This window comes from Dipodomys ordii, unplaced genomic scaffold (genome assembly GCF_000151885.1).
Source record: "Dipodomys ordii isolate 6190 unplaced genomic scaffold, Dord_2.0 Scaffold50, whole genome shotgun sequence".
NCBI classification, from domain to species: domain Eukaryota; kingdom Metazoa; phylum Chordata; class Mammalia; order Rodentia; family Heteromyidae; genus Dipodomys; species Dipodomys ordii.
The window spans coordinates 3721143-3743939 of record NW_012267266.1 but is presented as its reverse complement, the minus strand read 5'-3'; the positions used below and the strand labels follow the sequence as shown (position 1 = coordinate 3743939).

The 22797-nt window shown below is 44.7% G+C and overlaps 1 protein-coding gene across 1 annotated transcript in view; it reads left to right on the top strand.

The window, feature by feature from the left end:
• The window catches only part of Psd2 (pleckstrin and Sec7 domain containing 2), a 35295-nt gene extending 15090 nt beyond the window's left edge, over positions 1-20205 (top strand). Inside the window, exons 7-14 of the mRNA XM_013020335.1 lie at positions 9282-9371; positions 10561-10604; positions 11223-11413; positions 11602-11672; positions 12612-12769; positions 13625-13769; positions 16524-16667; positions 19996-20205. Coding sequence (XP_012875789.1) covers positions 9282-9371; positions 10561-10604; positions 11223-11413; positions 11602-11672; positions 12612-12769; positions 13625-13769; positions 16524-16667; positions 19996-20205 — 1053 coding nt within the window. The remainder of the gene's footprint in view (positions 1-9281; positions 9372-10560; positions 10605-11222; positions 11414-11601; positions 11673-12611; positions 12770-13624; positions 13770-16523; positions 16668-19995) is intronic.
• Positions 20206-22797: the final 2592 nt, after the last annotated feature.

The window sequence follows — 22797 nt, the reverse complement described above, 5'->3', positions numbered from 1 at the left end:
TGAAGAAGGTATAAGAACACTTTGGCATCTGGCTGGCAAGTGCTGTCACTCTGGGTGTCAGCAAAAAAAATTCTGTGTGTAGGGAAGGAAGTTCTGCATGAGTGGGAGAGGTGAAACTCAAGTCTCATTTGTGACATGCTGTGTGGGAGATGTAATATGGGGACTCCAAGGTGGCAGTGGATCAATGAGTATGGAAGGGTGTGTGTATGTGTTGTGTGTGTGTGTGTGTGTGTGTGTCACTTTAATCCTGATGGATCTTAAAGGCATGAGATTGTATGAGTGTCCTGAGAGGCAGGCAGGCTGATGGCCAAGTCCTGGGGCCTGGTTTTAAACAGTCAGGAGAGGAAGATCAGAGGAAATTCGTGTGTGTGTGTGTGTGTGTGTGTGTGTGTGTGTGTGTGTGTGTGTGTGTGTGTGAGTGAAGCCAAGAGAAGATAGTATGTGGAGAAAGGAGTGATTGACAATGGGGAAGCAAAGTTGAAGAGAGAATCATGATGTGTATGTTTTGGGGTGTTGAGGATTAAGAGAAAGAGCAGATGTGTGGGTCATGTTGGAGAATGGATAGCAAACATACTAGGAAAGTATAACAGTATAACAGTGTGGTCGGGATGTCTAATGCCCATCTCATCATGGTCACAGATATAAGATGGGACCAGTTAACCTGACTATGTATTCTTCTCCAAGTTTCTTCATCTGGTTGGTTTTGGATCCAGGCATAGTATCAGAACTAGTTAGGTTTTATCAGGGTAGATATTTTCTTTCTTTTTTAAAAAATGTTGTTATAGGGGCTGGGAAGATGGCTCAGTGGTAGAGTGCTTACCTTGCATGCATGAGGCCCTAGGTTCGATTCCTCAGCACCATGTAAGCAGAAAAAGCTGGAAGTGGCACTGTGGCTCAAGTGGTAGAGCGCTAGCCTTGAGCTGAAGAGCTAAGGGACAGCACCCAGGCCCAGAGTTCAGGCCCTATGACTAACAACAACAACAAAAATTGTTATTATAAAGGTAATATACAGAGGGGTTACAGTTACATAAGCCAGGTAAAGAGTACACTTCTTTTTGGACAATGTCCCTCTTTCCCTTGCTCTCTTTCCAGTTTTTCTCTCCTTTCCGTACCCACAAGTTATATAGTTTTCAACATTTTCAACATAGTATCTAATGAGTACCACTATGGAATTTGTCACCTCCATTTCTGTGCCCCCTCACCCTCCCAAAAACTGATAAATGAATAACAGGATGAAAAGAAAAGACAACAAAAACAGTAACATAAAAAAAAAATCTCGTTTTCATTTCCTGGAATTCATTTCAAAAAGTAGTTTGTATAATCAGATACACATAGGCACTGTACCTTGTGTTTCTTACTTGTGTCCTCCTTTGGTCTCACAGTGTGAATGCCTAGAGTTCTTGTATAATTTATCATGTACGGTAGGTGTTTTCTAGGCAAATATGACAGAGGCAAAAAGGAAAATGTTCTGTAGAAGCGGTTAATGATGGAGCCTGTATCCTAAAGGGGGTCAAAATGACATTGGGGACACTTGATCTCAGCAGAGGGTCGACTGCTGGAGCGAGTGTTCTAGAGGGGGCTGGGATGGAGGGATGGGATAGAGATGAGGAGGGCATACTTCAGATGGGGTGTTGGAAGTGGTAGATCTTGGCTGTCAGGTCAGTGAATGATCCTGGGATGAGTTGGAAGGATAGTATGCCAGAGAAATGGTGACTTTTCAACCTCCAAACTGGAAAAGATGACAGTTTGGGTTAGAGTGGGAGAAAAGATGAAGAGAAAGACATTCAAGTATTTTGGGCTAGACATGGTGGTGGTGCATGCCTGTAAACCCAGCTGCTTGGGAGGCAGACACAGGAGGCTTGTGAGTTTGAGCCTAGCCTGGGAGATGTAGGCCTCTATCTGTGGGCCTGACTCAGGTGGTAGCATGCTTATCTAATATAAGCAAAGTCCTGAGTTCAGTCCCCAGGGGAAGAACCATCAAGGAGGAAGCAGAGAGACAGGGTGGACAGAGAAGAGAGTCTGAACTGAGCCAAGGATGGGTTTCTTTTTGGAAACAACTTGATTTATTTCAGCCCTTGGGTTGCTTGAAGAACAGCTATGGAATCGCTGGTGGGATGGGGTGGCAGCAGGAAGGGGCTCGATGGGGTAAGACTTGAGAGCAGATGCAGGGATTTGGCTACAGTCATGAAGGCCATTCTCAGATATGACAGAACCTCACACAAGAATGTTAAAGGGCTATCCAGTGTAATTAAGGTTTAGTCAGGATTTGCATAGAGTTCCTTCCAAGATGACAGCTGCTTTCTTCATGCTTGGCCTCTTATCCTTCTTCTGAAATCAGTCTTAAATAGGCTAGAATTGTTCTGACCTCTGGGCTGTATGCATAGGTCATGCTGGACCTGTGGGAAAAGGCGTGGCTTCTCTGGGTTCAAGTTTCACTACCTGGATGATGGCCTGGGTGGCACCCCAGTCCTACCAGCCGCTATGCCAGGCAGGAAGATGGACTTAAGGGAATGGTCACCCGGCTTGAGAGCCACCGGCCAGCCCTGGGATAGAGCTGTGGGCCAGATGGATTGTGAATTGTTTTTGCTGGAAGACAGCAATAGTGAGAAAGTCTAAAGGCCCTAGGCAGCCTGGGAGACTCTGCTGATCCAAGAGGAAGTGTGAGGGAAGAGGAAATGGGAACTCAGAGGTCTTAAACCACTTCTTCAAGAGCTTTGAGTGGCCCGACTACCTTGAGTACAAGTGTTTTATTTCCCCCCAATACAAGGCTTTTTGAATTGTTGTCCAATATACACACATATGTATATATGTTGTGAGTGTGGCTTGAACTCAGAGCCTGTGAACTCAGCCTTGAACTCAGCTTTTGTGCTCAAGGCTAGTGTTCTACCACTTTGAGCCACATCTCAACTTCCAGTTTTCTTGTGGTTAATTGAAGATAAGAGTTTCATGGACTTTCCTGCCCAGGTTGACTTCTAACCATGATCCTCAGGTCTCAGCTTCCTGAGTTGCTAGGATTACAGGTGTGAGTCACCAACACCCGGCTATTATTACTATATTTTAAAGCAGATAACTTAGGTTGATATCATTTTGCAATTTGTTGACTCTTGCTTTTGAGCCTAGAGAGTCAGTAAATGTCAGTAAACATTTCCTTCGGACTTAGAAAGAAGTCTGTTGTATAGTTGGTGGTATTCTACATGTGTCAATTTGGCCAAGAACTTTTGTGTTGTAAAAATTTTCTGTCTCCTTACTGATTTATTTTATTGTGGTAAAACACACATAGCATAGAACTTACTATTTTATCCATTTTAAATCCCAATATTTAGTGACATTAAGAACATCAATCACGTCTAATCATCCACTACTAGGTAGTATCAGTACTTTTTCATCTCCTCAAAAAGAAACCTCACACCTACAAGCACTCTCACCCGATCACTTCCTTTGCTTTGCCCCTGACAATTGCTGAGCTGCTTTCTTGACTCATAGTATCTACCTTTCTGTGTCTGGCTTATTTCACGGAACATGTATTCAAGGTGAATCCATCCATATTGTAGCACGTATCATTACTTCATCTTTTATCACCAGATAATATTCTATTGCATGTTTGTAACACATATAGCATGTATGGATATGTTAGTACATACTTGTTTTTTTTTTTTTTACTCTCTCTTTCATACTACTGGAGTTTGAATTCAGGATCTTACACTTGTTAGGCAGACATCTACCATTGGAGCCATGTTACCAGACCTTTTTGTGTTAGGCTTTTCTTTATTACCTAGCTGACCCTCCTATTTGTGCTTCTCCACGTCACTGGGATGAAGGTGCATACCACCATGCCCAGCCATTGCTTGAGATTAGATGTTATGAATTTTTATGCCTCAAATCTTAATCTTAATCTTCCCATTAATGCCTCCCAAGTAGTTAGGCTTATAGGCTTGAGCCATCACACCAAGCTGTTTCCACCTTTTGGTTAGTATGAGTATGATGCTATGAAAATTTGTGTACAAGTTTTTGCTTGAACATCTGTTTTCAGTTCTTTTGAGTATATACCTAGATAGGATTTACTGGTCCAGTGATAATTATAAGCTTAAAGTTTATGAGGAACTTCAAAGTGTTTGCCACAGTCAATGGATAGTTTACTTTTTTCTTTTGAGATAGGATCGCTATATGTAATTTAGTCTAGTACTTTTGATCCTCTGCCTTAGCTTCCCAAGTGCTAGGCTTATAGGCATGTGCCACCATGCCTGTCGTCCTTTGCCTATTTATATTTTTACATTGTGTTACTTATTTGTTTTTTAACCATCCTGAGGCTTGAATTCATGTTCTGGGTGTTATCTCTGAACTTTTTTTTGTCAATCGTGGAGCTTGAACTCTGGGCCTGGGCCCTGTCCCTCAGCTCTTCAGCTCAAGGCTAGCGCTCTACTACTTGAACCACAGGGCCACTTCCAGTTTTTGGTGTCTTATTGGAGATAAGAGTCTCACAGACTTTCCTGCCTGGGCTGGCTTTGGGCCACAATCCTCAGATCTCAGCATCCTGAGTAGCTAAGATTATAGGCATGAGCCACTGGTGCCTGGCTTCTCTGAGCTTTGCTTGCTCAAGGCTAGTGCTTTACCACTTGAGCCAGAACACCACTTCTGACTTTTTTTTGGTAGTTTATTGGAGATAAGAGTCTCATAGACTTTCCTGTCTGGGTTGGCTCCAAACCACAAGCCTCAGATTCTAGCCTTCTATGTATCTATGATTATAGATGGTGAGACACCAGTGCCTGATTTCTTTAAATTTTTTTTTTTTAGTAATGTAGTTTTGAGCATACAAATGTTTCACCTATTCGGTTAATTTTTTTACTTAATTTATTCTTGGAATAAATTGGAATTGTTATTTTCAATTTCATTTTCTGATTTTTAATTGCTGCTATGTAGAAATGCAACTAGATTTTGTAAATTGAACTTGTGTTTTGCAACTTTGCTGAAATCATTATTTAAATTTTTTTGTGTGATTTCTTTAGGATTTTTGCTATATAAATTCATGTCATCTGCAACTAGAGATAATTTTACTTCTTTCTAATTTGAATGCTTTGTTTATTTTTCTTGTCTAATTGCTTGTGCTAGGATTCTCAGTGCAATGTTGAATAGAAATGGAACAGACAGGCATTTTCCCTTTGTTCCTGATCTTAGGGAAGACATTCAATCACTGCTGAGTATGATGTCAGCTGCAGGCTATTTAAATGCATTTTTGGTCATTTAAAGATTTTTTTTCCATTCCTAGTTTGGTGGATACTTTGAATATTGTCAAATGCTTTTTCTACATCAATTGGAATAATAATAATGTATCTTCCCCTTTTGTTCTGTTAATGTGTTGTATTACATTGATAGATTTTTATGTATTGAGCCACCTTTACACTCTGAAAATATGTTCTGTTTGGCCACAGAGCCTAATCCTTTAAATATCCTATTGAATTGGTTTCCTGGTATTTTTTTAAAAGGATATTTTACATTTATATTCATAAGATTAGTGACCTTAAATTTTCTTTCCTTGTGATTTTTTTTTGTCAGTCATGGGGTTTGAATGCTGGGCTTGGGCACTGTCCCTCAGCTCTTCAGCTCAAGGCGAGTGCTCTACCGCTTGAGCCACAGCGACACTCCCAGTTTTCTAGTGGTTTATTGGAGTCTCACGGAGTTTCTTGCCCGGTCTGGCTTTGAACCATGATCCTCAGATCTCAGCCTTCTGAGTAGCTAGGATTACAAGCCTGAGCCACTGACTCCGGGCTCCTTGTGATATTTTTTTTGTTTTTTGTTTTTTTTGGGTCCGGTCATGGGGCCTGAACTCTGGGCCTGGGCGCTGTCCCTCAGCTCTTCAGCTCAAGGCTAGCGCGCTACCACTTGAGCCACAGCGCCACTTCCGGCTTTTTTCTTTTTGCTTATGTGGTGCTGAGGAATCGAACCCAGGACCTCATGCATGCAAGGCAAGCACTCTACCACTGAGCCACCTTCCCAGCCCCTCCTTGTGATATTTTTGTCTAGCATTGCTGTCAGCATAATGCTGACCTTATGGAGTGGGTTGGGAAGTGTTCCTTCCTCTTCAATTTTTTTTTGAAGAAGGAAGATTTTGAAAGGATTGTTGTTAATTTTCCTTAAAATGTTTTGGTGGTATTAAAGTTTGAAATCAGGACCCTTGGCTTGTTAGAAAGGTACTTTATCACTTGAATGATAGTATAAGTAGTTCTTTTTGTGCTATCTATCTATCTATCTATCTATCTATCTATCTATCTATCTATCTATCTATCTATCTATCTATCTATCTATCTGTCTGTCTGTCTGTCTGTCTATCTAATCTGTCTATCTATTTTGTTGATTATGGTGCTTGAAATCAGAATCTGGGCACTGTCCCTAAGCTTTTTGTTCAAGGCTAGCACTCTATTACTTTGAGCTACTGCTCCACTTCCAGTTTTCTGGTGGTTAATAAGAGTCTCCCAGGTTTTTCCACCATGCTAGCTTTGAACCAAGATTCTCAGATCTCAGCCTCCTGAGTAGCTAGGTGTGAGCTACCAGCACCCACCTACTTTAGTTATTTAATTAATTAAATAAATAAATTTATTTATTGTCAGTTGTGGGGTTTGAACTCTGGGCTTGGGTGCTATCCCTGCACTCTTCAGCTCAAGGAGAATGCTCTACCACTTGAGCCACAGCACCACTTCCGGTTTTGTAGTGGTTTATTGGAGATCAGAGTTTCACGGACTTTCCTGCCTGGGCTGGCTTTGAACCATGATCCTCAGCTCTCAGCCTCCTCAGCTAGGATTACAGGCATGAGCCACCGGCAGCCGGCTGCTTTAGTTATTTTTGAGATAAGGTCTGGTGTGTAAGTTAAGACTGACCTGAACCATGATCCTCTTATTTGTTTCCCAAGTAACTGGGATGCCACTATGCCCAGCTTTTTATTAGCTGAGATGAGGGTCTTACAAACTTTTTACCAAGTCTGGCCGTGAACTGCAAGCCTTCTGTTCTTCTAAGCCGCTGGGATTACAAGCATGAGTCGCCCAGTCTGGCTTCTTTAAATGTTCTTTAAAATTCATCAAAGAGGCCATATGATCTTTGGCTTTTCCCTGTGAAGTTTTAAATCATTGATTTAATCTTTACTTTTACTTGTTACAAGTCTTTAAAGATTTTCTATTTCTGCAGTGGTTCTAACCTGTAATCCTAGTGATTTGGGAGGTAGTTATACAGGGACTTCAGTTCAAAGATGGCCCATGGAAAAAGAAGTTTATGAGGCTCCATTTCAACCAATGGCTGAATGCAGTGGTTCATGTCTGTTGTGCCAGTTTTTTTTTTTTTTTTTTTGGTAAGCACAATTGTTGGAAGCAATGGCAGCTCCTGTCATCAAAGAGACATGAAGAAGCACAAATAGGAGGATCACAGCGTACATTGGCCCAGGCATAACGTGAGATCCTATTTCAAAATAATCAATGCAGGGACTGGGACTGTGGCATAGTGGTAGAGGGCTTGCCTAGCATGCATCAAGCCCTGAGTTTGATTCTTCAGTACCACATAAACAGAAAAAGGGTGCTGTGGTTCAAGTGGTGGAATGCTAGCCTTGAGCAAAAGAAGCTCAGGGACAGTGCCCAGGACCTGAGTTCAAACCCCAGGACTGGCAAAAAAATTAATGTAAAAAAGGGGCCACAAGCATGGCTCAAGTGGTAGAGTACCTGCCTAGCAAGAACAAGGCTCTAAATTCAATCCCCAGTATTTTCACCAACGAAGTGCCTACCTACACCATTGTTTTCTAAATCATTTCTATGGTGTGTAAATATCCTATGTGATGTGAATAGATTATCTTTGTTAAAATGATGCCAAGATCAATAAATTTGAGGATATGAACATGAAATTCTTTCCTTGCAGAACCCCAATTCACATAGCCTGTTAAAAACCATAGAATGTATTCATAAACTTGATTATGATATTCTTTTTTGAGCTGAGCACTGGTGGCTCATGTCTGAAATCATAGCTACTCAGGAGGTTGAGGTCTGAGATTATGGTTTGAAGCCAGTCCAGGCAGAGTCTCTTATCTCTAATCAGCCCCATAAAACCCAGAAGTGGAGCTGTGGTCTAAATGGTAGAGTGCTAGCCTTAAGCAAAAAAGCTCAGGGATAGCACCCAGGCCCTGAGTTCAAGCCCCAGTATTGGCACAAAAAATTATTTTTTGAAGCTGTATTGAAGTTATGGCTTATGTGGTAGAGTTCCAGCCAAGTAAACAAGATGATCAAATGCAAGACCCTGAGTTCAAACCCTAATACTTGCAAAAACAAGGTATGTACATATGTATATATACACACATATTTATACTTATGTGTGTATATCATTTATTTATTTCCATCTTATGAGATACCATGGTTCTGCAATTAAATCTGGGGAACACTGCCTGTAGCAAACCCAAATCCACAATGTGTCACAAAGAGGAGGACCACCTTGTGCTTCCTGATATGTGAAAGAATCAAGGAGAATCTGAAAGTGCGACTCTCAAGTGGTGGCTTTGGAGCTGGCAAGCTCTTTCACTCCTCAGTGGTTAACCAAAGTCAAACCTTGGGACCACAGCCCTTTGTACCTCTAGGGGTGAAAGTTTTCTTTCTGTCAGCCCAGTATAGCATGGGGCACCCATATGTGTTGGTGGAAACTGATATTTGGTTTCATGAGACCAAACTCTCCCTGACTTTACCTCTTGGAGGTCTTGCTGCCCTTCTGTGCAGGTGAGAGGGTGAGGCGGTTGTGGCGGAATACACAGAGCTTCGGCTCAGGAGCCAAGAGGCCTGGGTTCAAGTCCTGGTGCTGAGTGACCTTGGGCGAGTTAAGCCTGGAGGAGCGGGTGAGCGTGTGGACTTTGATGTCAGACACACTTGGCCTTTCCACATCCTTGCTGTGTGATCATAGGCACATCAGTCACCCCACTGCACCCTGTTTCCTTACCCTGTGGTGAGAAGGAAATAAGATACTGCATGTCATACACAATGTCTGGAAGAAAGTAGGCAGCTGGCAAATGTCAACTATTCCAGTGCCTCTTCCATCTGGGTTTGAAGAGAACTCTAACCTTTCACTGATGCTTAACAATCAGGTAGACTCTTGAATGTGAAGAGGAGTTCTGAAAACTCTTAGAAACAAAGGAACATTCAGAATGCTTTACCCTTATTACTGTCCTTGATGCTGCCTCATTCCCTCTGAGTGGAATGAGCAGGGCAGGGTGTGAAGGCCTCACCAGCCTTTCTGGACTCTTAGACAGAACCATTTCTCCATTACAGAACATTGGCAAGAAGATGTCCTGCCAGCAATTCATTGCCAACTTGGACCAGCTGAATGATGGCCAAGATTTTGCCAAAGACCTGCTGAAGGTATTATCTACTGTGGATTCCCATCTTCCCAGCTGTGTCAAAGTGGGTATAGAGAAGTCTCTGCCCCCTTAAATCTTAACATTCCAGGCCCTTAATGCTGGGGGCAAGACTACCATGACCTTGGGGGCAGAACTAGAGACCATCCATCTCCACAGTTGGCTATCCTGTGTTCCTGGACTGAGGCAGAAGGATAGGCTTTGTGATATTTGTGTTAGATGCTCTAGATGTCACCATCGCCTTCACAGTAATCACCATCACTGCTACCAACTGTCACATTGTCCCCTTCCTTACTGCCTCCATCACCACCATTCATCCCTCTGACATCACCAAGGATGAAAGGAAAACAGTTTCCTTTTGAAGGCTAGGGTAGAGTTCTGGCTTTTCTAACTTTGTCAGTTCTACACTTTGGAGAAAGAAGAGAAAGATTCCTTTTGGAGGGAGGGAGATCAGGAATTCATTTTTAGATAATTGATTTTAACAACATGATGGTGCCAAGAGGGGAGTTGAATAGAATCTAGAGGTAAAATTTTATTATGTGGCAATTAAAAATAAAGCTAAAAAGAGAACATGATCTCTTTTCTCACTATAATTACCTTCCTCTCCATTCAGAAGCACTCGTTACAAACACACTCATGAGATCAAGCCATCACCCATCTATTCACTTCTTGCCAACTACTAATCTTCTTCCCATTATTATTCACTCACTCATTTTTCCTGTGCATGCATTCTCAGGAGAAAAATTTTAATAACTCTTGTACTTAAATACCCACCTACTCCTCCATCACCTGTTCATATACCCTAACTCTCATAAATCACTCATTCACCCACCTCTCACCTATTCATCCTCTATCCATCCATCCATCCATCCATCCATCATCCCAACCATTCATTCACTATATTGAGAATGTACAGTATGCTGAGTTCTAGACCATGCATTGGAGATTTAGTGGCAAACATGACAGACCACTCTTGGCCTTATGAAGCTTAGTCTCCTGGGGTGGGGGCAAACAATTAATGACAATATCATGTATCCATACCTCCAACCATCCACTCATTTGTCCATCACACCAACCCGTATGGATCACTTTGCCCCATTAGCTGGAACTATGCTTCCTTACTACACCTTACTGAGGTAGATGGAGAGCACTTTGAATCTTGGACTGAATTCCTCTCTTCTCCCCTCTCTCAGACTCTTTACAACTCCATCAAGAATGAAAAGCTGGAATGGGCCATGTGAGTAGTGCCCATGGGCACAGGTATGGGGAGACTGCATCTCTGGGAGAGGGAGTGGCTGGGGATTCAGGTTAGTCACGCTGACCACTCTCCATGGTGCTGATTTCTCCTAACCCAGAGCCCTGACCACCCCTGACCAGCTGTTAGTTCAACTCATGGTAGAATTCACTTTGAGCTAATTCTTTGTCTTGATTAAAAGTGTGCAATGCAGAACTAGAGGTATAGATTAAGTAGTAGAGTTCCAGGTATGAACAAAACATTTGAGTAAAAGCTCAAGGCTCCAAGTTCAAGCCCCAGCCTGACAAGAAAAAAAATAGTGTTTACATTGCTATGGAATGGACTGAACTATAGACCTAGTTGTATGATGTCCACTGCTGGTTTTGAGGAGAAGGTGATAGTGAAATCTACAACTTGTGATCAAGAGTAAGGATTATCTTAGAAGTCCTAAATCAAAGATCAGAGGTCAAGGATCAGTGATCTGGATCTGTGGTGTGGAATCTCCTTATCTCAGCCTGTCATGGCTGGCTTCCCCTCTGACCCTGGCTTCCAGGGGGTATTGGGTGGGATATGGGGCTGAGGCCTCTCTGGAAGTGGTGCTTAGGCCTGGTACCTTCCTAGAGATGAGGATGAGCTGAGGAAATCCCTGTCTGAGCTGGTGGATGACAAGTTTGGGACAGGCACGAAAAAAGTGACACGGATCCTGGATGGCAGAAATCCCTTCCTGGATGTCCCACAGGCTCTCAGTGCTACTACCTACAAGCATGGCGTGCTGACCCGGAAGACTCATGCTGACATGGATGGCAAGAGGAGTGGGTGTCAGGCTGGGGAAGGGGGCATGGGAGGGATTCTCACAGAGGAAGGCCCACCTTTTGGCCCCTCCTTTGGGGATGTGCACATGGGTGGACGTGGCAGGGCTGGGGGAAGTCTGGATGGGGGAGGCAGGGTCGGAGATGGTGTAGTGGCTGGTGGCAGACACACTCCCCATGTCTCTCCTCAGCTCCCCGTGGGAGGCGTGGCTGGAAGAAATTCTATGCTGTTCTCAAAGGGACTATCTTGTACCTGCAGAAGGTGAGAGACTGCCCCCTAGAGGTTTTGTTTTTGTTTTTTTGGTTCTGATCCTGGGACTTGAAATCAGGGCCTGGGTGCTGTCCCTGAGTGTTTTTGTTTTTTTGTTTTTGTTTTCCCCCTAAGGCTAGCACTCTACCACTTGAGCTACAGCTTTACTTCTGGCTTTTTGGTGGTTAATTGGACTTCTGTGCCTGAGCTGACTGTAACCCGCCATCCTCAGATCTTAACCTCCTGAGCAGCTAGGATTGCAGGTGTGAGCTCCCAGCTCCCAGCCTGCCGGAGCCCAGTCTTACCCAGCTTTACCTTGTGGTGTTCAGCTCTGCTTGGAAGGACCTAGGACCTAGAGTCCTACTTGGGCTCACTAAGGGGTCTGAAGCTTTGGGGGAAGGGTATGTGAAATGCTCAGGGGCTCAATGTATACAGCCAGCATCAGGCATCTGGGGTACAGGGGAGGGGATTTGGAGAGAGATTCTTTTCTCTTTTTGGTACTGGGTTTGAACTCTTTTCCTCATGCTTCCTAGGCAAGACTTTTTTGCTTTAGTTATTTTTTGGGTAGGGTCTTGCATTTTTGCCTGGACTGGCTTTGGACCTTGATCCTCTTACCTTTGTGTCTTGCTTGAATAACTTGGAGTACAGGCATGTGCCACCACAGCTGGCTTTTTTTTTGTGTCCCTAACTTTATATCCACCTGGACCTCAACTACAAGCCTCCTATTTCTATCACCCAAAGTTAGCTGGAATAACAGGTATGAGTCAACTCTGAGTGAACATCTTCTTCCCCCTCAGACTGGGACTCAAACTCGGTATCTGACACTGTTGCTCATTGGCTGGAGCTCTGCTACATGAACCTTGCCTCCAACCCCTGGAATGTTTCTTTGTTGGGATGTGGGGCAATAAGTTGGAGCCTCATAATGACAGAGTACCCCCTTCCCACCCCCAGGATGAATACAGACCTGACAAGGCTCTGTCAGAGGGTGACTTGAAAAATGCCATTCGTGTACATCATGCGCTAGCCACCAGAGCTTCTGACTACAGCAAGAAGTCCAATGTGCTCAAGCTGAAGACAGCTGACTGGAGGGTCTTCCTCTTCCAGGCACCGTAAGTAGGTGCTGGAGCCCTTCCTTGCCACATGGGCTCAAGGCCTGCAGCATTAGCCTGCACATGCCACTCTCCTGGCATCTTAGGCTGGACGCCTCAACTTCCTCTTCACCTCAGCCTCAGTGTGTGTGTGTGTGTGTGTGTGTGTGTGTGTGTGTGTGCTTGACACAGACTAACAGATCCTCCAAAGCAGTGGTTCTTAAAGTGTGGTACCCTTACTGTCATCTGAAACTGGCCCCAACTTTGGCTCTCTGAATCAGAAATCTGACTGGGCTTTAGCAGAGCCTGCAGGCGTTGCTAAGGTCCCTGAAGTAAGGGATGACAGAAATTGTGAATCGTTGATTGTAAGTTTCAGGGTTCAATGGGAAAGAGCTCCTAAATTGACCCGGAAGGCCTGCCCTCCACTTCACTGCACCCTACCCTTCTGTGATTTGAAATTGGGGTTTTTGTATCTCACATGAGCTTCAAAGGAGGACTAGTGGGTGAGGCCGGGGGGACCAGAGTCTAAGTGCTGGGTAGGTGGTGAGCCAGCAGGGCTGCAAAGGAACCATAACTTACCCACTGCCGCTAATGAGTTCCTGAGCCTTAGAGCCATTAGTGTAGACCTGGCCAGGGTGATTTTCACAGGGAAGGTCTAGTCTTCCTGGGAACTGGCACAAAACGGAAGTTCCCACAGCTCTGACTAGGCCTAATCAGTTATCCACTTATCCTTCCTCCTTCCTTTTCCATTCATACACAGTTCCCAGAGCCTGGTTGGATCCTGGGCAGCAGGTGTGGCAGAGGTGGGTGGAGGGAGTGGCTAGGGAATTCTATTGTGAGAAGCCAGCACCCTTGCTTTGCCTCTACTGTCCCCAGAAGCAAGGAAGAAATGCTGTCTTGGATCCTGAGGATCAATCTGGTAGCTGCCATCTTCTCAGCCCCAGCTTTCCCGGCAGCTGTCAGCTCCATGAAGAAGTTCTGTCGGCCGCTGCTGCCCTCCTGCACCACTCGCCTTTGCCAGGTACAAGCCCTGAGAGCACAACGCCACCTTCCCAGCTTGATGCCCCACCCAGCTCCCTCTCCATTGTCAGCCCTACCCCAGCTCCTTCTCTAGGGCCTGGTCCTGAGCTGAGGGCAGATACGTCCACAAATTCCAGCACACCTCACTCCTGTTGTAGATTGGAAGACAGAGGCCATACGCCGCACACCATGCACCACACAGATACCTGCCTGTGCTGTGGTGGGTGGCACAGGCAAGCGTCTCTGCCAATGGCTATGCAGCTCTATGGGTCTCCAGTATTGTGTACATTGGACATGGATTTGAGGGGATGTATGTCTTAGGGAGCTAGGGACAGTTAAGACTTGGCTGACCCTTTATCCAGTGCTTTCTAAAAAAAAAAATATCACTACAGGTTAGTGATATTCCCTCCATTATTTCCATACATGCACACAATGTGCATTGATCATGTACATCTATCTGTCTTCTATCCCCACCACACCACTCCTCTCCTATCCAAAGTCATCTTTTTGTTTACATTCAAGAAAGAGAACATGGACTGGAAATGTGGCTTAGTGGTAGAGTGCTTGCCTAGCATGAGTGAAGCCCTGGGTTCGATTCTTCAGTACCACATAAACAGAGAAAGCCAGAAATGCTGCTGTGCCTCAAGTGGTAAGCCCTAGCCTTAAGCAAAAAGAAGCTTGGGGGGCTGGGATGTAGCTCAGTGGCAAAGCGCTTGCCTAGCAAGCGCAACGTCCTGGGTTCGATCCCCAGTACCAAAAAAGAAAAGACAAAAAAAATACAGTTAAAAAAACCCAAACAAAAAAAAGAAGCTTGGGGACAGTGTCTGGGGCCCTGAGTTCAAGCCCCAGGACTGGCAAAAAAAGAAAAAGAAAAAAAAAGAAAGAGAACATGTTTGTCTTCCCATGCCTGGCTTCTTTTGCTTAACAAGATGTTATGCTCTTGCTCAGCTTTTTTACTCACAGCTGGAGCTCTACCACTTGAGCCATGCCTCTATCCCAGCTTTTTTTCAGTTGGTCATGGGGCCTGAACTCGACCTGGGTACTGTCCCTCAGCTCTTCAGCTCAAGGCTAGTGCTCTACCACTTGAGCCACAGTGCCAGTTCCGGCTTTGTCTGCTTATGTGGTGCTGAGGAATCAAACCCATGGGCCTCATGCATGCAAGACAAGCACTCTACCACTGAGCCACCTTCCCAGCACCATCCCAGCTTTTTTGTGGGTAATTGGAGATGGACTTTTATGCCTGGGCTGGCTTCAAATCATAATCCTTAGATCTCATCTTGAGTAGCTAGGATTATAGGTATAAGCTACCTATATGCCAGGCTTTATTCATCCATCAGTTGATAGACACCTATACCTGTTGCATAATAGTATATAATAATAGTATATAGTAATATTAGTATATAATAAATAATAATATATTAATATACAGTATATAATGATATATGATATATGAATAGTGCCATACTAAACATGGGTGTGCAGGTATTTCTATTGTATGCCAACTTACATTCTTTTGGATCTGTGCCAGTGAATGTAAAACAGGATCATATGGTAGTTCTAGTTAAGTTTTTTGAAGAATCTTTGTACTAACTTCTACAATGGATGCACTAATTTATATTTCCACCAACAGTTATAAGAGTTACCATTCCTCCACATCTTCATTAGCATTTGTTACTTATTTATTTTTTAAAATTGATTGATTGCCAGTGTTCAGTGATCTCATGCTCACTTGGCTTACTTGCTCACTCATGATTGTGTTCTACTGCTTGAATCACATCTCTGCCTGATTTTGTTGTTGTTGTTGTTGGTTAACTGGAGTCTCATGGACTTTTCTAACCTCAGCTGGTTTGAACTGTGATCCTCCAGCTCTCAGCCTCCTGAGTACCAAGTACTACAGGTGTGAGCCATCAACACCCAGGTTTATTCTATTAATGAACTTTTTTGATAACACTCAGTTCTCTTACGATGGCTTCACTGATCATGAAATGTTTTATTTGTAATCCTACCAAAACCCCCGCATCTCATCAATACTCCAGGATTCAGAGTTTTGGGAGAGGAAAGAATAAGTGATGGGCTAGAATTGGCAAAGATCCTGGGAAGCTCCGAACATTGTCTTTGTCAGCCTTTGGTCCATTTGTCTCTCCATGAAGCTCTAGGGGAGGCAGGGTGTCTCCATTGGCTTAAAGCCAATGTGTATGCACATACACAATTAGCCACACTGCATCCATACACATGTATCTACATACATGTACTGCCTAGCCACACATACACACTCAGGACACTCACACATGTGCACTGTACAAAGGAGCCTGGCTGTATGGTGGTGGGTGGCATGTGTGTTCGTGTCTGTAAGTGACAGTGTGTCTGACTTTGGGTGTGATCCTGGGTCTGCGACCACTCACATGCATCTGAGAATGACTATGAGAGAATGTGTATATTGCATACCTTCAACAGGGATAACAAGGCCGGGCTGACCCCTTAGCCCAGTGTCTCTGTGCACATGGGAGACTTCTATGAGCCAGGGGTGTGTCTGGGTAGTGTGAAGTTCTCTCACCTCTTGATCAGGATGAGTATTGAGAGAACTAAGTGTGCATGTCCCTTGTCCTTAGTAGGAAGGGAGAAAGGAGGATCTAGAGCTTGGCTCTACCCTCACGGCTTTAGGGACTCTGGCAGCCTCATTAGAGCTTAGAATGGTTAGACTTATCCCTGTGGCATCCAAGAGTTAGGCCTCAAGCTCCGGGGCTTGTCTTTGCAGGAGGAGCAGCTGCGGTCTCATGAGAATAAGCTGAGGCAGGTGACTGCAGAGCTGGCTGAGCACAGGTGTCACCCAGTGGAGAAAGGCCTCAAGTCCAAGGAGGCAGAGGAATACCGGCTGAAGGAGCATTATCTCACGTTTGAGGTGGGCCTCCCACAGGTGGATGGTGAGAGTAAGGGCTTGGGCCAGAAGAAGAGGCCAGCTCCTGTCCTCCACCTCCACCCACAACATCCTTTTAAAGCTAGGGGCTCCTGATCAGGGAGTTTCTCACTTTGGGGACTCCTCTGAAGCAGCTATAATCTAATCACGAATCATAGCCTCCCACTCTCCAGCTGTCAAATGCTCATTAATTGTACCTCACCTAGGTTTCTTCAAGAGCACCAGAGGGACACAATGTACGTACCACCTTTCCAGGCCCCTCTCTGACCGCCACCTCCCACAAAACTCTCAGTCTGTGTCCCTGCTGATTTCCCCACCTTTGGCTTGATTTTTCCTCTTGAGCATAACTTAGCAAACAGCAATTTATTCTTTTCTTCTTTGTCTCTTTTTTCTTTCTCCCTCCTGTCTTTTCTGCGCACCATCCTGATTCTGCCTCCCAATGCTCTGCAGAGGGGGCTAAATGTCACATTTGTAGGGTGAAGGATAAGATGTCAGATTGAGGGAGGAAGATAAGAAGCAATTGTCCTGTAGATGTGGATAGGCAGGCAGGAAGGCTGGCTGGTAGATAGGCAGGCAGTCAGGCAGGCAGGCAGGCAGGCAGGCAGACAGGCAGACAGACAGACAGACAGACAGAAGGGCCAAGAGTAATCCAGTAGTCTCAGAGCAGGAAGATTAGGCATCATGAATCTTAGTCTCTAGATTTCAATATTCTTTTCCTCTTCCTCCTCCTCCTCTTCTTCCTCCTTCTTCTCCTCTTCCTCTGTCTCCTCTTTCTTGTCCTCCTCTTCTTCCTCCTCCTCCTTCAACTCTTCCTCTAGTACTGAGTTGAACTCAGGGTCCAAAACTTAATATCATTATCTACTGCTTGAGCCATATCCCCAGCCCTTTGCACTTCAGTTATTTTTCAAATAGAGTCTCGAGGTTTTTGCCTAGGCCTTCCTCGACTGGCTCATCCTATATATGTTTTCCACATAATTAGAGTAACAGGTGTGGACCACCATGCCTAATTTTTTATTGGCTTAGATGTGTCTCAAGTACTTTCCTCTCTCCCCTCTTAGTGTCAAACTATAATCCTCCATATTCCTGCCTCCTGAGCAGCTGGGATTCTGTAATCCCATGAGCCATGGTGCCTGGGTCCATACTGCTTTTGGTTAAGATGTGCAGGAAAGTTTCTAGGAAAGACCTTAAACTTTTGAAAAGCACAGAACTTGGTAGCTTTAGGAAGCTTTCTCCCATGTACTTTGATGGGAAAAGCTAGAGTGGGCTGACCTGCTGGTGTTCTTTTTTTTTTTTGGGTCCAGTCGTGGGGTCTGATCTCTGGGCCTGGGCGCTGTCCCTCAGCTCTTCAGCTCAAGGCTAGTATTCTACCACGTGAGCCACAGCGCCACTTCCGGCTTTTTTCTTTTTGCTTATGTGGTACTGAGGAATCGAACCCAGGGCCTCATGCATGCAAGGCAAGCACTCTACCACTGAGCCACCTTCCCAGCCCCCTGCTGGTGTTCTTATGTTCCACTTGTATTTACTGACTTTGAGAAAAGGGCTCTGTTGCTAGCCCTACTTTACAGATGGGGAAGCTGAAGCTTTGAGAGGTCAGAGCACTTGCCTGAGGTGATGGTTAAGGATGCAGGAACGAGGGTGCTAACCCAGGTGACTGCAGCTCCAGAGCCCTGGTCTTTCTCATTGTTGCCTGGCTTGATGGAGGGGTGAAACCCAGCAGGCAGAAACTGGGGGTGGGGATGAAAAGACCCCCTGAACTTTAATTTCTGGTCCTTCCAAGATATCAGCCTCTTCTGACTGTGGCAAGGGCCTCAAGTTCAGAGTCAAGATCCTCAGACACTGCTAAATCTCCCTCTTAGGTATTAAATTAATTTGTAACCTGTTTAATATTTTATGAATGTATTTATTTCTTTGTGCTCACAAGAATATGAGGGCATTGTCATTTAGATCTGATAGTTTTTTAATCAATTGATGTCTCATTACAATTTTAATTAGAAAAATTTTATTTATTTATTTATTTGCCGGTCTTGGGGTTTGAACTCAGGGCCTGAGCATTGTCTCTGAGCCTCTCTGTGCTCAAGGCTAGCACTCTACCACTTGAGCCAGCACCACTTCTGGTGTTTTTCTCCATATGTGGTACTGAGGAATCAAACCCAGGGCTTCATGCATGCTTAGGCAAGTACTATACCACTAAGCCACATTCCCAGCCCCTTAATTAGAAAAATTTTAAATAGTGGTAAAACACATAACAAAATTTACCATCTTATTATTATGTTTTTGTTGGTCATGGTACTTGAACCCTGGGCCTGGGTGCCGTCCCTCAACTCTTCAGCTCAAGGCTAATGTTCTACTACTTGAGCTACAGCGCCACTTCCAGTTTTCTGGTGGTTAATTGGAGATGAGTCTCACGGACTTTCTTGCCTGGGCTGGCTTTGAACTGTGATCCTTAGATCTCAGCCTCCTGAGTAGCTAGGATTACAGAGGTGAGTCACTGGCACCCAGCTCTTAATTATTTTAAATGTATGAGAAGGAAGTTTATTCATATTGTTGTGCAACCTATCTTCATACTTTTTTTTTTTTGTTGCCAATCCGGGGGCTTGAACTCAGAGCCTGGACACTGTCCTTGAGCTCCTCTGTCTCAAGGCTAGTGCTCTACTACTTGAGCCACAGTGCCACTTCCGGCTTTTTCTGTTTATGTGGTACTAAGGAATCAAACCCAGGGCTTCATGCATGCTAGGCAAGCACTCTACTACTAAGCCGCATTCCCAGCCCCCTCTATCTCCATACTTTTTCATAGTCCAACTTGAGACTCTATACTCATTAAGCAATAATGCCTTATCTGATATTCGGAAGTCTTCTCCTCCTCCTCCTCCTCCTCCTTCTTCTCCTTCTCCTTCTCCTTCTCTGGCAGTACTAGGTTGTGAACTTAGGGCCTCTTCCTTGCTAGGCTGATGTTCTGTTACTTGAGTCTGCACCTACTACCCTGCTGTTTGCTGTTTAATTAGAGATGGAGTCTAGTGAACTTTTTCTTGCCCTGACTCTTTTTGAACATCAATCCTCCAGATCTCAGCATCCTTGCTAACTAGGATTACAGGTGTGAGCCACCAGCAGCTGGGTGTATCTTTACTTTTGTTGCCTTTAGTTAGTAACATAAAAAAGATCACTGACAGCTCTTTATGGTTTATTTACTTTTTATTGGTTTGTGACAGCTTTTTAAGTTAGGAAATCAGTCTTTTGTTATGTAAGATTCAACTCATCCCCCTGTTTTGTTGTGCCTTTTGATCTTGATTTTGGCCTTTCTCTGCCCTTTTCCCAGAAAAGCCGTTATGAGACCTACATCCATCTCCTGGCTGTGAAAGTCAAAGTGGGCTCAGATGATCTGGAGCGGATTGAGGCTCGGCTGGCCACCCTGGAAGGGGATGACCCTTCTCTCCGGAAGACACACTCAAGCCCTGCCCTCAGCCAGGGTCATGGGCCTGTGACTGGCAGCAAAACCACAAAGGATGCTCCTGGGCCTGATACTTAGCTGGTGTGGGCTTGCAGGCCCTGGAGACAGGCAAACACCCCCAGAGGGGTCAGTGAGCACAATTCCAGCCAGGAGCTGCTCAGACCAAGTTCCAGGCAGTTGATGGGTGACCAGAGCATTGTGGAGAACTCCAGGAGACAGAGCTGCCATTCATGGTTTTGGTCTTCTGGCATCCTGGGCCATCTCTGGCCTTGGACTCTCTCCCCAGCCCTGGCTGCCCTCCTACACAGGGTCTCTCTTTGTAGCCCAGGGTGTGCATGCCCAGCACTTCCTTATGGGAGAAGCTGAGGACCATTGCTTCCCCAGGCTCCCCTCTTCTCATCAAGCTCCTTTTTCATCTCCCATGTTTGTGAGGGCAGATCTGGATGACAGGTCTCAGATTGGACCCTCTTTTTGCTCCTTCTTCTCCTGAGTTGAACAGCAGCAGGTCTGCAGACCACCAGCACCATCCTCTCCTCCCGGCAACCCCTGCAACAGGCCTGGTTCTTCTGCCTCACATCGCAATAATCTTGGGTCAGGCCTGCATCCGCTCAGTGCCAAACTGACACTACTTATGTGTGTGTTCACTTCTCTTTTCACCCATTGGGGCCACCATTGCCTCTTTTTTTTATACAGGCATCAATGTATATGTAATTGTATATATATATATAAATTATATATATGGAATCCCTTTAAAGATGGGTTTGGAACCACTACCAGTTAGGAGGAAATTAGATGAAGGCAAAGCCTATTTCCGAGCTATGCCAGTTAGTAAGGACGGCTGCCATGGGGCCGTCTGTGGCCCGGATGCCTTGGGGAGGAAGACAGAGAAAGTGCTGATTTTTTCCTCTTTCAGCTTTTTTCCCTTAGACCTGAGACTCTCAACTGCTATTCTTGTTGAAGATTTGGGACTTTGTAGGATGTCTGTGGGTCATCTTTGCTGTCTGGTGTCCTGGAGGGTGGAGGTCATCATTTGCACCTGGGTCTCCATATGGGTACTGCCAGGTCTCTGAGCTCCAGTGATTGCCTCTGTACAGACGGACTACACAGGAATAAAAGACATTCTGCCATTCTGCCTTGCAGAGTGGCACCTGTCACCAAGCCCCAAACTGTGTGGTGAGGGAAGATTATGGAAGCTGTTAAATTTTTGGTCTTGGGAAAAGGTGAAATGACAAGTTGCTGATTGTTATTTCTTGCATTTTTGTAGTGGATCAGAAGGACTTAGCTGAGGACATATATGGGAAGAATAGAGATATTTGCCACGTGCTCATTGCAGATTGGCATCTTTTAAGCCCTGCATTCCTCAGAACAGCAAGGGGGTGTGAGTGTAGGTGACAGCACCCCCCCCAATGTGGTTATGATGAGCCAGGCCTTCCTATTGTTTAATCAGATTAATTGTAGTTTGGCCAGATATTTGACCTAGGCAGTGACGTATTTAGTTAATAAGATAAGCCAGCTTGGCCACTAAGTACCTAACATTTACAAGCCCATTCACTTTTGATGCAGGGATGGGTGAGTACATGGAGAGATGTAGTGATTTAAATCCAGATTATTTAACTTGGATCAGCTGAAGTGTGTTTTATAACCAAACCATCTGTCCTGTTCATTTTGCTCAGGGGAAGTAGATGCTCATTTAAATGGAATTGGAAAGGCCTGAAAAAGCTCTCAATTCTTTCTCCATGCTGCCCTGAAGATCACTTCCTGAGGCGGGTGATGCTAGGCGGAGGGGTGGACTTCCCTGAGCGAACACTACTGGTGCCTCCCATCAGTGAAAGCATTTTTTTTTAGTTTGCTTCCTTAATTGTATAATTATTTATTTGTAAATTATATACATGTACTACTGTACTAAAAGACTATGTACATTACAAAACATACACCAAAATAGAAATTTTAAAAAAAAGATGAGATGAAAATAAATCTACATCAAAGTTCTAATATTTTTCCCCATTCTAATGGACTGTCCTGTCCTCTCCCCACCTCCCCTCATTTTTCTTGGGCTATCCAAACTCTGCTCCTAGACAGATGCAGTGTATGGTCTTGGACAGTGGGGGGAGGTGGGGTTAAGGGACTCCGGAGGGGCTGACCATGGTTGACTGTCTCCTGTGCCTTTATCCTCTTAATTTAGTGAGTTCAATGATGTCCCTCATACCATGCTGGATGCTGGAGACAGTGGTGAGAAGCAAGCCAGCTTCTTGTCCTATGGGGCTCATAGTTTAATGGGGTGGGGAGAGAGGGACAGGCAGTTAGCATTGCTCTTTAGGACTTGGAGAGGGACTATGGAAAGAACCCAAGAAACCTTCTTCTAGAGAGGAGGAGGAATTTGGAAACTGAGGTGAAAACCGACCCATGAAGCTACCCAAATGTCCTAAGTGTTCAGAGGAGACGGTATGGAAGGGAAATGGATTACCTGGACTATAATGCTTCTTGAAAGGCCATAGTCAAGGGTCCCAAGGTGGAAATTAGGGAGGCAGAGTTGAATTTGATTTCAGGTCCCAACCATACCCACATATTGAATGGTGGGTGGTGTGAGAGACCCAGGGAATTATATTAGGGTCTAAGCCTCAGACTCTTTGTGGTATGACTGATATGTTAGAATCCAGAGCAGATAATGAG